The sequence below is a fragment of the Condylura cristata genome, unplaced genomic scaffold (assembly GCF_000260355.1).
Source record: "Condylura cristata isolate star-nosed mole 26May11 unplaced genomic scaffold, ConCri1.0 scaffold00011, whole genome shotgun sequence".
NCBI lineage: Eukaryota > Metazoa > Chordata > Mammalia > Eulipotyphla > Talpidae > Condylura > Condylura cristata.
This window is the reverse complement of record NW_004567112.1, coordinates 7,230,548-7,245,568: the sequence shown is the minus strand read 5'-3', so window position 1 is coordinate 7,245,568 and position 15,021 is coordinate 7,230,548. Positions and strand designations below refer to the sequence as shown.

Genomic DNA, 15,021 nt, shown 5'->3' with positions numbered 1-15,021 from the left:
CCCTCATGTTTATTGCTGCTTTATTTACAATTGGAAAGACATGGAAACAGCCCAGATGCCCAAAGGTGGATGACTGGCTTAAAAAGATGTGGTACATATACACAATCGAATATTACTCAGCAACCAAAAAAATTAAATACATGCCTTTTGTAGCAACATGGATGGAGCTGGAAAAGATCATGCTTAGTGAAATAAACCAGAAAGAAAAGGAAAAATACCAGATGGTTTCTCTCATAGCAGAAATATAACGGACCAGGCAAAAAAATGATAATAATAATGAACAGCTATATACCAAAGACATTTTATGGGGGTGGAGTGGGGAATGGGATCAAAAACGGTGAGGGGAGGGAAATGCACTGGACTATGGTGATGGCACATGGGTGATTTGGTGATGGGAAGCCCACGGGGATTACAACTGAGATGGAAAAATGCACAAAATGATGTAAAAATAAACATATTATTTAAAAAAATAAATTAAAAGCTGTTCCATCTAATTTTAAATTTATGTCAGTTCCACTGTCAATTATCATATTATAATTATCATAGTACAATTATCATACAAAAGGGAAAAAATGCACACACATATCTACTTCATATAGGCATATAAAAGGTCAGAACCTCTACAGTACCAGCAGAGGTCATGCCCTCGTCTATCCTCAACAAAGCGTTACTGGGATCCAAGTGACAACCCGAGCATCAGAGAAGACTTTCATTTTCTGAGAACTGGTCCTACTTCCTATGTATACTCTCTAAGCATTCTTTTTTTTTTTTTAATGAGTGAAGACAGTCTGTGCTGAGAAACACTCAGAATGATCACCACTCCTTTAAGCCTGGAGGATGTCTGACAAAGCAACTTGTCAGTTTTATATGGCTCCTCTCCTTCACAAAATTCTCCAGTGTGAAAATATTTCTAAAACCAAAGAGCAAAACCCAGGTATCTACATGGTTATTTAAGAGCAGTCTCCTGGAACTTCCACATGCTTTATTTCCTATGGCAGAACTGAAGATGAAAAACGATGAAAAGTATTTAAACTTCCATCTAAAATGAAAACATCAACATTATGAAAGCTTATACTTCAAATTCTTAATGGTTACAGTTTTTCAGTAATCTTGTCCTCTTGACAAAATTCTTGACCAACTGCATATTATATTCCTATTATGTCATGTTTTTCTATGCAAGCTCTTCAAGCTAATCACTATAGTCTTACTATACTCAACTACACATAAACTTTAAAAAAATTTTCACAGAAGCACAGAAAGCAAGCAATATATGGAAAAAAAGTTATTTCTTTTACTGAAGCTGCAGCATCTGCTTTAGTGTTACATTTGGCAAAAACAAAACAAAAAAACTCCCAAAACCCTAAATTAAGAAAAATGTCAAGCAAGTAGAGATGACAAACTTCATAACATGGAGAGTCAAAACTTGTTCCTTCAATGATTGTTGTCGTCAATTTAGGCATGCAACAAATTTGTCATAATCATGATGGAAATGAAAACTTTTCAAGAATCTAGGTATTCTATATAACACTAATTGAAAAACTACAAGGAAAATAACGAGACATTACACATACATAAACATGAAAAGTGAGTTTACATAATTAAACGATTAGAAAAAGTGAAAAATAAATTAGTAAAAATAAATTCCCAGTATAAACTCATAAAGCATAGCTATAAATGCAATCTGAACCAACCAATGTAGTGGGCTGGTAATGTTTCTGCTAGAAAACTATCTTTCTCATTTTTGTTCTTACACAAGCAAACAACTGTGGAGAAGCAGGCCGAAGTGCAAGAGGGCTTAACATGGTTGCATCTGTGCTTCAGATGCAACTTTTCAATCACTTGGAAATTTAAACAGACTTGTTACACAGACTCAGATGGGCCAAACAGGTCTTCTGATATGCTGCTGAATGGCTGAGAATTGATTAGTGGACTTAGTCCATTATCAAGATGTCTTCTGTATCATCTGTATACTTGCTCATTTTTTTGGAGGGCTGGTCTAATGACAGACTTTCTAAAGATTCCATATCTTCAATGCCTGCTCTGTAGTGGATCATTAGAAGTGTTAGCGCTTGCAGTCTTTCACCTGATTTAGCCAAAGCAGCAGAGAGAAGCGATTTTTTCCTTGTATCCATTGTCTCTTTTTCTTCTCTAATAAGGGAATTATTATGTTCCAGCTCCTGATCAATTTCATTCTGCAGTTTATCCAGCATGAACTCTAGTTTCTGGATCCTTTCCTCTGTAGGCAAACCCCTGTACAGGTCACGGCCAATTTCTTTGACTGCAATGAAAACACTGTCATCCAGACCCCCCTCTTTTCTCATCAACTTTAGCCCTGTGTTGTTTCCCCTTTTAGAAGGACTGTTTGGACCACAGACCTCTGTGTCACTGCCTTCATTGTCTGATGTGTTGGGTGTGTGTTTTGGCGAGGGCTCTGCTAGATCAGTTCCTGGTTCAGAAAGGCGAGTTTTAGAGACTTGACGCAAATTTAACAAACGAGAACTAGTATTGATGATATGTCTTGTCAAACCTGTTGTTTTATTGACTGATTTGCTAGTTTCAGCATCAACACGAGGGGGCAGACCGAGGAGGCTTTCTTGTCCTTCTAGCCTGAGGTTTTTCAGGGTCCGGTCTATCCGCCTCTCTGTTGCTCCACAAAGAGGAGTCTCAGTTAGACACTTTTCCTGACATTTTTTATGGCAAACATAAGCACAGAACATACACTGGGAAGCAGCTTTAGTCCAAACTTTTTTTTTACAGTAATCACACCAAGTTGGGTTCTGGAACTGAGTATCTTGGAAGCTATGCTTATTTTCTGTGATACCCACCTGCCCAACAAGGTGCTCCTCTTTTAGAAGGGCAGAGACCTCTTCGACCAAATGGGGTTCTTTTTCTTTCTCTACGTTAGTAACTATATGGTGGTCTGGTTCTCCTTCTTTCAAATATTTGAAGTGAAGAGTGATGTCACCAAAGCAAAACTTGTCATTGAATCCCTTCTGCATACTCAGGTTGCGCAGCGCAGTTCTACTGACCATAGCCTTAGGCGATGGGGCTTCCAGTCTGAATGTGGAAAGATATTCCATGTCTGATGTTGCGAGGCATCCTAAAGCCACTTCTTCAAGTTTTAAACTAACATGTCCTAAACAGATGAGACCCCCTAACTTGAAAGGATCCCTGCACCACAGTGCAATGTTTAAGTATCTGTGACAGGCTTCTATGTCAAAGACGCATGTAGCTCCGGTTCTTGTCCATTTTCCTAGCTTATTACGGTAAGGAATTTCTGATGATTCCCATGCCTGAGGGTCATCAGAAGTATCTTTAGGAGGGCAAGGACTTTCTGACGTGTTATCTTTAGTCACTTCTTGCTTTGCTAAAAACTGCTTAGATGTACCTGCATCTTCGACATGATCCATAATTCTTGTTTGCTTCTCAGATTTATCCACAGGTGGAGGAGGCAGTACCTTCTCTGGTTTTTCAACAAGAACATCTGGTTCTGCCTGATTTGGGATCTCAGCAGAAGGCAAAGGAACTTTCACTTGTGGTCGTGGTGGCACGGGTGGTTTGAAAGTGGATCCTTGAGTGGATTTTGACACTTGTGCTGGGCCTGTTATCTCAGAAGTTTTTAGGGCTAAGGGTTTATTTCCTTCCTTGGATGGAAGTTTTGGTGGGGGTGGGAGACTTCCAGCAACTAATTTACGATTTAAAACAGGTGATATAGTCCCAAGGGGCTTAACAGAAAGTGTTGTTGGAGTGCGTTTGGGACTATGACTTAGTGACTGTGTCTCTTCTCTGAACTCATTTTGTGCTCTGACATCACTTGCCAAGTCTTCAAATTCAGAATCTAGATCTCTGTTTTCAGCATCTACTGCCAAGCCAGCTGCTTCCTCTTCATAATTTGTTTGGCATGAGCTTGACAGAAAGTTTTCTTCCAACTGTCCCAAAGTATCCTGCAGCATGACACCTTGACTGCTCTGGCCAACAGGCCTCTCATAATACACCAGCACTCTGTCACCAGCCTGCTTGATCAGTTTCAACACTTGCAGGGTGGATGTGATTTTCACACCTGTTTGAAGATTTTAAAAGGGAAAATATGTGAATTACTGCAATAAAAATTAGTTAAGCTTGCTAGATATCATTGCTATTATTCATGATCATTTAACTACTGGAAAAACAATAGGGAAACTTCCAACATAGATTATCTGACTTTTGGATGCATCGGTGTACCGACTCTCAGACACTGAGTGTGCTGACAACCTGGAAGGGTCTCTCTTTTCAAACCAAATGATTACATGAAACTCCACAGAATCTGGTGCCAGGATTCTAGCTCCTAATGACTTCTCAATCGCTTTCATCCTGTCATTATTTCTCAGTTTGAGCTGAGGAAATGAGCAGAGTGGAAAATATTTTAAGAATGAAAGTATTTTAAGTTTAAACTCGACTTTAGAATGAAACTTTGATTCTACTGAAGGAAACTCAAATAATCCAGGGGTTATAAATTATGCAATGAATAATTCAATTAGGAGGCCAATGCTTGAAGTAAGTTTAGCAAAGAACTATACTATGCATAATGGATTCTTTTACAAATTCCTATTATTAGTTCTACTCAACAAACTAATCTTTTTCAGAACTGAAAAAAAAGGAAGGCATCAATTGCTTCAAAGTTAAACAAGCTGGTTACTATTTGCACAATTATCAGTAATATCTAAAATTTCATTATTTTCTAAAAGGTGTTCCATTAACATAGTTCAAAATTCAGAAGAAACAAGGTGTATGCACACATACAAAACCCTCCCCTTTACCTCTGACTCCTGGCCTTATTGTCCCTCCCCTGAGGCACTCAGAGCTAAAAGCTTCTTGTGTGTTCTATGAGGTTCTAGACATATTATCATTTAAAGGCTATATGTCTCCTGCCCTCTCCCACCCTCCCCAAGACAGTACTTACCCAAGCTATCCCTTTATGTAGGACTTAGAGAAAGGTGAGAAGGGGTCTTTGCTTTCCAAAGGTCTTAGGGCCATCCTAAATAAATCAAAGTAACATCAGCCCCCATCTAATAACCTGACTTCAGAGTTCTTCAACTTCCACCCTCTTCTAGTTCAGTTGCCCAGGTGAGATCATGTTAAGATCTGTCCGTCACATGGGGCTTATCCAGATCAAAGATTTTTCACTTAGAAATTAATCTTTGATCACAAATCCTATTTTTCACCCTAACAATCCTGTTTGTTAACTGAACATGTTTTGAGGGAATTTCCATGTACAATCACTCTTTCTGTGCTCTCAAGATTCCCACCCTCCTGATAGCTCTTGCTTTTTTCCCTAACTTAGGGAGATTTCAGCGATGATCTCAAACTTGCTCTCCAGCTCTAGCTGTTCCCTTCTGTCTTTCTGCTCTCCAGTTCTGTCAGCCTCACCACCTACTCATCTTCTACCTGGACCTAGCACCAAGGTATCTTTTCACCTTCAACATGGTATTCAGCATTGCTTTGGTATTCATTTGATTCCTCTCTAAACAACTCTACCTCCGGAACACAGATTCTTATTTAAAAATTTATTTATGCATACAAATCTGGGGTATATGCCAGAGGTGTGGGGGTTAAGAAGATTCACCAAAGACAGAGTGGGGTGCAGAAGAGGCAGATGTACTAAAATATATTGCTGAGGGGAGCTGTGGCTGATACAGGAGAGGTCTGCTGTGCCTTGTGGGTCACCTCCCTGGCTGGGGATTGAACTCATGCTACAAGCTGTGGTAGCCTCATAGTGCTGTGCTTTAACCCACTGGATCACCAGGGAGGGCCCCAGAACACCAGTTTTAAACTTTTTCTATTGCCCTTTGCCCCTCTCTCCCTACTCTTTTTTTATACTATAGATGAATCCCCTTCCTTACTAAAAAGATACAACAAGAACCCACTTTCTTTCCCTGCCAATCACTTTAAGGATAAGTCTATCAGAGAAGATAAGATACATCCCTTTACATGGACTTTAGACCTTATTATATCCCACCTCCTTCTGTACTTTGCTCCATCAATTATTCTTGCCTATATATTTTTCTCCTTTTTTTTTTGTCTTAAAACCTTCCTTTGCCCTGGTTCCCCTGACACTGTACTAATTTGGTTCTTCTCACCTTTGTTTTCATCATCATGTGCACTTGCATCTTAAATACAAATGTTCTCGTGTTTTTGCCTGTCAATTCTTTCAGCTGTTTTCTCTAATCACTTTAGTCGTTTCAACCATCAACTTCTTCAGTTTGCTTCCAATTGTCTTCACTGTAGTTCTGCATTCACAACTACTTCTGGCTAGCACTTATCTTGATGCTTCTTTGGTGCTACAAACTCAGTGTAGGTAACTGATATTCTCACTGACAGTCTCATTCTCCTTCTCTCACTTCTCCAAAAATCAATTAGTCATACTCCCCGTAAACCAAACTGAATCCTGAATATCAATGGCGTCATTCAGCTGTCAATTCTAACTTGGCATCCTTGCCATTTTCATTCCCTGTTCAGAACCTCTTAATAAATGGCTTTAATAAGCAGACCTTCACTATGATCTCCCACTCAAACCATACTCACTTTAATCACCAAAACACACTGCTCCCCAGTTTTCCTAAAGCTTTGTCTCAAATACTATTAACTCACAAACTCATCACACTGAAATCTTAAGCGTTCTAAAAAGGTTCTTTATGATTCGTTATCTTCTACTACTTCCCTCTATGTCCCAGCAAAACTGTAGTCTGGCATATGCACAAATGAAACCAAATCCACTTAATGATCTCTAGTAGACAAAAACAACTCATCCTAAAGCCTTCCTTGTGACTTAACTCCTGCCTTCATCTCTTCTCTTCCCTGACTACCAGGAGCTTTGTGGAGATGCCCCTCTGCTTTGGAGGACTGGATGGCCAAATATGCATTCCTTTCCTTTTGGAATATTTCAAAAAAATATATGTAGAAGTTAAGGAAACTGTAAAACTCCATCACTGAGCTTCAAATATTACAAACATTTTTGGGGATTCTTATTTCTGCTATCACCAATGCTATTATAAAATATTTAAAATATTACATATCCATATAAACAAATTATAGCTACTAAAAAATACATGTGTATTATACCCACCCCTCATCACAATATTACTTTTTTCTAAGTGTTAGATATGAAGGACAAGTGATTTTTCATTCTATATACATTTATATTGTTTGAATTTTATTTTAAGTATATATAGTTACTACTTGTGTAAATGAAAACAAAAACTTTTCAAAAAGGACGTAAAAAAGAAAAATTAACTTTATCCTGTAGGTGAAATCAAAACAGGATATGTGTGGACATAAAAAATTTATACTGAACTGTGCTTTTCATCTGAGGGGGAATAATTCTTAACATTTGTGTTAAACAACAGGAAAACAGAGGAGGTCTATTTTATGCCCTTGCTAGCCTCAAGTTTATGGGCCAATAGCAGCATGTGAGAGCACGTTTGATGTAGCACCCTGAGCTGCAGCACAAGGCCTGCTCACTCAGGATCCACATTGTAATACTATGTATGAGTGACTGGAATATACAAGAAAAGTTTGAGAAGCTCAATTAATGACCTATCAGGGATTTCTATATGAAAATGTTGACTTAGTTGGATTGCCAGGTATGCATCTAAGCAATTTCCCTTAGTTGTTTATTATGACAGATTTCAATCAAAGGCAGAGTTCTTTGACAAATATCTAAGGATAACTGCTCACTGGTTCAAGAACTGATCTTTCACTTATTGTGTTAGCTGTGAGAAGACCCACCATTGTGCTCTTGAAGGAGCACTGTGCCCATCCACGTGTTCAGAAAATCCCTTGGCAAACTTAAGACTGTGCGGGCCCAGTGCTACAAAGGTCTGAAAACGTTTGATTTCTACTTTACATACTCTTTGTTTTTAAACATCCTTGTTTATTTTTTCACACTACAGGATCTGTCCATTTCCCCCCACTGGTGTGCACAGCAGAGTCCTACTGCCTACTCATAAATACCCAAGTATACACTATGTCTATCTACAGAGATTTAGTGGGCAGCCATCCAATTTGCAGGAAGGGATGCTGGGGACACATTTCTGCCAGCGACAGCGAGTCGGGCTGCACTTTGAATGACAACCTACCAATACATGGCTAGTCGTTAAGAGACAATATGGGGCCACCAACATTGAGAGTAACAGATCAGTTCCAATACTCTCCTGGACAAGAACTACTAGTTTCTCTTGTTCAATAGCTAATACTAAGTGATTACTAATAAAATCAATTTTAGGCCCCGGGGAGTAGCAATGGTGGTTACACAGAAAAGGTGACTATTTTCTTGCTCTTCTTTCATATTTAGTAAAAATTAGAGGAGTACTAGTTGTGAAGGGAAGAAAAACTAGGAAAGTTACATATAAGTAGTATGAAGTATTACAGATTAGTAAGATTAGGACTAAAATGTGTTTTAAATTTAGTTTTTAAGGCTTCCTCAAGATTTTTATTTGTAACAAAGTTATTACTTTCCTTCCATTATAAGAGTAACATGTTTATAGAAGTAAAGGAGGAAGAGAGGGAAAACTCCCACACCTGTTCTCTGTAAAAGTAAAGTATACTGAATATCATTATAATTACCTCCAATAGCAATTAGTCGATCTCCTCGCTGAAGATCTGCAATTGCAGCAGGCGAGTTTGGGGCCACAGTCTCAATTATGACATGTCCAGCATACCCGTCAGCTGACTGGACAAGACGAAGTGTAAGTCCAACACTCTGTAAATTCCCCTTTATTAATTCAACCTTTGGTAAGGAGGGAAAAAATGAAAATAGATTCAATAGGTACATAGCAGTTGGAAAGAGAACAATCACATGATGGAGCATTGTAACTGCTGCTGACGATTGTACCATGATGGCTATTATTCCAGATAAACAAAGAAGGGAGCAAATGTTTATTGCAACAATCTTTTTAGAGTAACATGCTCAGAAAGCACACTTGGGCCTTTTTTCAAAATAATTATTTTCTTATCAGTGTGTCTGATTAAAAATCCATGCTCATTATATAATAGAACATTCAGAAATAAACAAAAGTAAAATGAAAAGAAAACCACTCCTAATCACAGTACCTAGAACTGTTACTATTCTTTAATATAAACAGTACATGTTTATTTTAACACAAAATTGAGATCCCACTGGATATAATGGGAACAAACTTCGAAGTCATTATATATGCTATGAACTTCTTTTATGGTAATACAGTTAAATTTTGTTAGGAAAGGCAAAGGAAGCATTTATATTTCTATTTCATGAAGAGCTATCTTGTTAGTGAGATATCTGATTGTAACTCATCAAGATCATTTGCTTTCTAAACAAATTCCATCCAATTTATCACATATCATCTGTGAATTAGAAAGGACACAGAGAATGCATGCTATTTGTCTTCATTTGATACAATGATTAAAAAACAAAGTACGGAATGCCACTTTTCTCTAGAAGACAAGAATTCAATTTGTGTTTACTGAGGTAACTTAAAAGTCAGTCTAATTGTATTATCAGCCAGTCTATATTTCTTAATTCTGTTCTTCAAGAATATCTCATAAAAAACACTCTATGCTAAGTTACCTAATATCCAAATATATCACTGTATTCACTAATACATAATTCTCACTTAAAAGCTAGAAAACCAATACTCCTACTAATGTTAGCTAGTAAATGAGCCTTTTTGGGTGGCTGGTCTTTAATATGGGTGTTAATTTTGGCAAATTTGCTTAGAATTAAGGAGAAATGGGAAATGTATCTAATTTTTGATTACCTAAAGAACCAACAAAAACAGCCCTTATGAAAACCATCAAGTCTTTAAATCTCCAAAGATGTTTGTCCAAATTCTTACCTTATGATATAGTAAATAATCACCTTATGTTAAAAATGGTTTCAGTTAACAAAAGCCCTTAAGAACACATTCTCTCAAATTCATGAACATATTTGTATTATATAAGTGCCAAAGGTGGAATTTAGAAAGCAAATTTTTCTAGTATCAAAATTTTAATAGCAGCTAGTGTGAAAAACCAAGTTGTATGAGTCTGAAAGCCAAACTGTGCAAGCTAGTGGTTGATCTTGGAATATGTTCTTTGTGATTTTTCTTTTGTTCTTAAAGTGGAGTTGAAGTTTGGTGACTGGAGTTCAAGGGAATCAAGGCTGAACAGGCTTTAGGTTTCTTTATTTACTGCCTGTACATCATATACTCACTTTGCTTTACTTCAAGTAACTCTTAATCTAAACTTTCTGGATGGAAGAGGAGGTAAGGTTTTCAGAAGGAATAATTAATAAAGGAAAATACAACTTTCCACCCTCCCCAATTTTTACTACTGTTAGATACTCTTAATGTTATGCTTACATAGGACAGAACTTAAGATACCACCTTCCTTTTATTTCTTGTTAAAAGCTAGTTATTTTCCTTTTAAGTGCACACTAAGACAGAAATTTAAAAACAGTTCTGACAGTGATTCAAATGTTTTAGAATACTAAAACACCTCTTAATTAAAAACCTGAAAAAAAACGAAGCATGTAAAATAACAAAAGTGTTATTTTATTGTAAAATTTAAGATAAGGTTGTAAGATCATCCAAGTGATTCGTGATTTTGGACCAAATCTAACACCACCACTGAAGTAAAATTATTTTATACAACAGCCAAAAATATTACATTACTTAATACCCCCCTTACACAAGTATCCATACTTTAAAATCATATGTGAGTGTCTACCTGGTAGCCTAGGGGTGAAGTTTCCGTGTTATCACAGCTACAGCCTGAGTTCCATCCCAGCCAGGGACCTGACCCACATGGCATAGCAGACCTGTCCTGTCTTGCCTGCTGCTCCCCTCAGCAGTGTATTTCAGCAGATCTGCCTGTTCTGCTCCCCATTCTGTCTCTGGGGAATCCTGTCAACCCCACCCCTACACCGCTGGCCTACACTCCAGTTCTTCTATGCAAAAAAATAAAATAAAATTATAAAATAAAATTATATATGATTAAAGCCTATGCTAAAATGGAACTTTTAAAATGATGCTGTAAAAATAAACATAGCTGGGTCAAATGTCCTGAATTTTATTGAAACCAAAAGGTAAATTTCTACTGGAATAGAGACCCTATTTCTAATAATTTTTATATGACATCCAAGAAAGTAATTTATCAATTGTCTAGAACTGCTGACAGATGCTGACTAAATAGCAATTACATGAGCTGAATCACTAGTCAATACATACAAGATTGCAGACATTTAACTTCATCAATAATGTCAGACACAGGTTTAAAATTTCTAGCAGTATGTGCATCTATCTGTGGAGTGCAATTTAGTAAAAAGACCAAGACAGTCTTTAAGAGCTCTGACACTCTGACATCCTTTTAGCCTTTGTGAGACCCAGCTGGGATGCCTTATTTTTACCTGGGGGGAAAACAACATATTAACTTTTTTAATCCTTTCCTAACATGGACATAATTTTACAGAACAGATAAGAGGATATATTTTAATGCAACTTTTATTTTATAAACTATTCTTTCCTACATGAACTCATAGCACTGAGAAAGAAAGAATAAAAGATTTATTAAGGGAAAGATCCTAAATTATTTTGAATGGGTGTAGTTTGAGTGTTCTTTCATCAAATACATTTCTGGAAAAAAAAAATCATGAAACTATTTCCCAATCCTCCTTTCTAGGAAGGGGGGAGATGTGATCTAAGACATAAAAATCAGTAATAATAATAATAATATAATAATCAGTACATAGAGGTATATGAAACCAGTATAAACAGAACTTTTAACGGCAGGGTTTTTTTTTTTTTTTTTTAAGATTTATTTATTTGTGCATACAGAACTGGGGTACAGGCCAGAGACTCAGGGGTGGCGAAAGACTTCACCAGAGACAGAGTGGGGAGCAGAACAGGCAGATTGATGAAGTACACTGCTGAGGAGAGCAGCGGGCGGATCAGGAGAGGTCTGCCACGCCATGTGGTCACCTCCGGGGCAGGCGGGAATCGAACTCATGCGGAAGTGGTTTCAGCTTCTTAGTGCAGTGCTTTAACCCGCTGCGCCACCAGGGAGGGCCCAAACGGCAGGTTTTTAAATGCAGATAACCACTCCCATTCTTGCTGACCCATAATGTAAGCCAGTAAAACTGTTCTACTAGAATTTTCATTATACTGCAATTAAAAAAATGCACATGACCTTCAGACATACCAATACATTCTATAACAGCTCTCCCCCCAAATAAAGTATTTCAACGTTTTCAAAAACTATCAAAGTTGACCCTAGAAATACACATTTTATATCACTTATAACAAACTTATTAAGAAAGACAAGTAATACACTAACTGATTAGCTCACTCATTCAACTGCTTGGGAGCCATATGCTAGATCTGGGGCACAGATGAGTCTCACTGGCCCAGCTGGAAGCAGAGGTTAGCATTAGGATGAGCTAATAATTACAGTATTTCTATGTAACTTAGTGAGCAGAAAAAAACATTTCAAAAAAACCAAATTCAACATGTGAAGGATGAGTAGGTGTTTGCCAAGCCAGGTCGTGAGAAGATGCAATGTAAATAAACACAGCAGCAGATGGGAGGAGAGGAGAGTTATCATGGTACATTTGAAGAACTGAAGACTATTCAATGTAACAACAATCTGACAAGTTCGACCTATGTGAAGAGGGAAGGAGGGACCCTTGGTTCATTCAACTTTTTCCAAAGAAAGAAGCAATATGATAGCATTTCCATAAATAATTTTATACACAAGATGGTCAAAGTAATAAATGGTACTTGAGGCACAAAAACAATTTAAAAGCATTAATTATCCCTGAAATGTGACTGGAAATTTGAATGCAAGTAATGCTTAAAACTCACTCTGGGGCCCTCCCTGGTGGCGCAGCAGGTTAAAGCACAGCACTAAGAAGCTAAAGCCACTTCAGCATGAGTTCGATCCCCACCCCAGAGGTGATCCACATGGCATGGCAGACCTCTCCTGGTCCACCCACTGCTCTCTTAGGCAGAGTACTTTGTCATTTAGCCTGTTCTCCTCCCCACTGTTTCTGGTTAATTCTCTCACCACCCCTGCACCCCTGGCCTGTATCCCAGTTCTGTATGCATAAATAAATAAATCTTAAAAAAAAAAAAAAAACTTACTCTGATTCACTCAAAAAAATTCTTTTAATCCCAATTTCATGAATAGCAACCTAAGACAAAGGTTATTTTTTGGTTAAATAAATCAAACTCCAAAAGTCATATGTTTAAAAATATATTTCATTTTGGTTGCTATTTATAAAACATTTCATAAAAATACACGTTTGTAAATAATTAAATACTTCTTTTATAGGCCACTACCTGTTCATTCATATTCCCAAAGCTCAAGTACTTTAAACCTAAAACCTAAACCTATTTTAAAACACAACTCTTGAGATTTTATCACAGATACATTTTCTTTCTTTCAACAAAATCCAAATGTTGAGAAAGAAGCACTTCATAAATCACTAAATGAACATGAAAGCCTTAAAAATGAAATCAAGAAGTTCTTGTTTTCAGTTGGGGAACTCTATGGTTTAGATGAGCATATCGGTGAGCTAGAGAAATTGCTCAGACACACCTTATATGGTAATTATGAAAAGACAGAACATTCAATTTCTAAATGCCTAATTATAATTGACAAAATGGTATGAAGCACAGAAACAGGCCTACTTGGTCAGCAAAGTGTTAGATTGAAGTTCCTAGCCTGGCTAGCCCCAGTCTTGCGACCTGCCTGGCCTCAGGGCCCATTTTGCAGGGAAAGAAGGATCTGGACTCTATCTTTCCCACTTATTTGGGAAAACTGATACCCAATTTCCCTTTCTCAATTCTTTCCTTTTTCCATTCACCAAAGATGCAGGGCAACAAGGTTAATGGGGAAAGGAAATCACACTGAACCCAGCTAATAAGACACTTGCAGGTAGACAGGAACTGGAGCACTTCAGACAGCACTGGCTGAACTAGAGTACTTCCCACAGGAGCTTTCTCTTGAGGAACATGGTGATGCAAGATGGCCAAGTGACAAAAAGCATGTGGTTCTCGAAGAGGGAGCCTTGAAGAATGAGCCTTACAGTGTAATCCTCATAAAACATTTTTTGGGGAGGGCATTTCTCACTTACTGCAGTGTTTTCCTGTGATTCCACTACTTCTACATTGGTCTGCAGTGGTTTTACTGCTAATACTTTAAAAAATTTGAAAGCATATAACTTAGTTATCATATAGGAAATACCACATTTCAGACAAATCAACAACCATTTTTTTCTTCTCCAAGTCTTTTCGGTACTAGGCATTGCTCTATCTTCACCGGGTTTGTCATATGTTACAGAGTTCTGCTTTCTCGTGTTTTAAAACCCTTATCTGACTCCCTGATTATTAACCACCTCAGAAAATTGCACTGTTATTGCTGAAGGGAGGCAGTAACAAGGCTGTTAAAAAATCTAAGGCCATATTTCCCATCCCTCACATTTAAAAGCCACAATCATCACTGATGAACCCACAAATTCCTCTAGTACCATGCTAAACATTCACAAAAGGGAAACGTGTGAATGTTCTTTGCTGATATAAGGCTATTTTGAAAAAGTTAAAATATAGCACCCTCCTTGATTCTGTTGGAGTCTCATGGGCCTGAAATGAAGATGACTGAGAATTTGAGTCCTTGAAGCAATGCAATATAATTACTCAGCATTCAAGGATGACATGAAACATTTCAGCTTACACCTGCCATTGTAAAAATTGATTGTACTTAAAAAAAATCAGTTTGGATCCACGTGTTCATACTATCTTTTTCAGAGAAAGTATAACTCTTGAAACAGACATATAAAACAACTATAAACTACTATAAACTCCCAAAGAACTTGTCAAAGATCATTAAAGTTTAATTATTCATAAAGGTAAATTTGAACAGATCTTAAACCCTTAAGCCAGATAAATGAAAAAAGAATCTGTCAGCTGAGACAAACTACTGCAGAAGTAAATATTCACATCTCAAATGAATACAAAAATTATTTTTTTT

The 15,021-nt window shown here is 37.4% G+C and overlaps 1 protein-coding gene across 2 annotated transcripts in view; it reads right to left on the bottom strand.

Annotated features, from left to right (window-relative positions):
- Window positions 1–750: 750 nt before the first annotated feature.
- The window catches only part of PDZD8 (PDZ domain containing 8), a 60,115-nt gene continuing 45,844 nt past the window's right edge, over window positions 751–15,021 (bottom strand). The window contains exons 4-5 of one of the 2 annotated variants that reach the window (XM_012723842.1): window positions 8,602–8,764; window positions 751–4,060 (exon numbers count right to left, since the gene is read on the bottom strand). In XM_012723842.1, the coding sequence (XP_012579296.1) occupies window positions 1,932–4,060; window positions 8,602–8,764 (2,292 nt within the window). In that variant the 3' untranslated portion in view covers window positions 751–1,931. Of the gene's footprint in view, window positions 4,061–4,956; window positions 5,015–8,601; window positions 8,765–15,021 lie in introns of those variants that run through there. The other variant, XM_012723843.1, reaches the window with a different exon arrangement.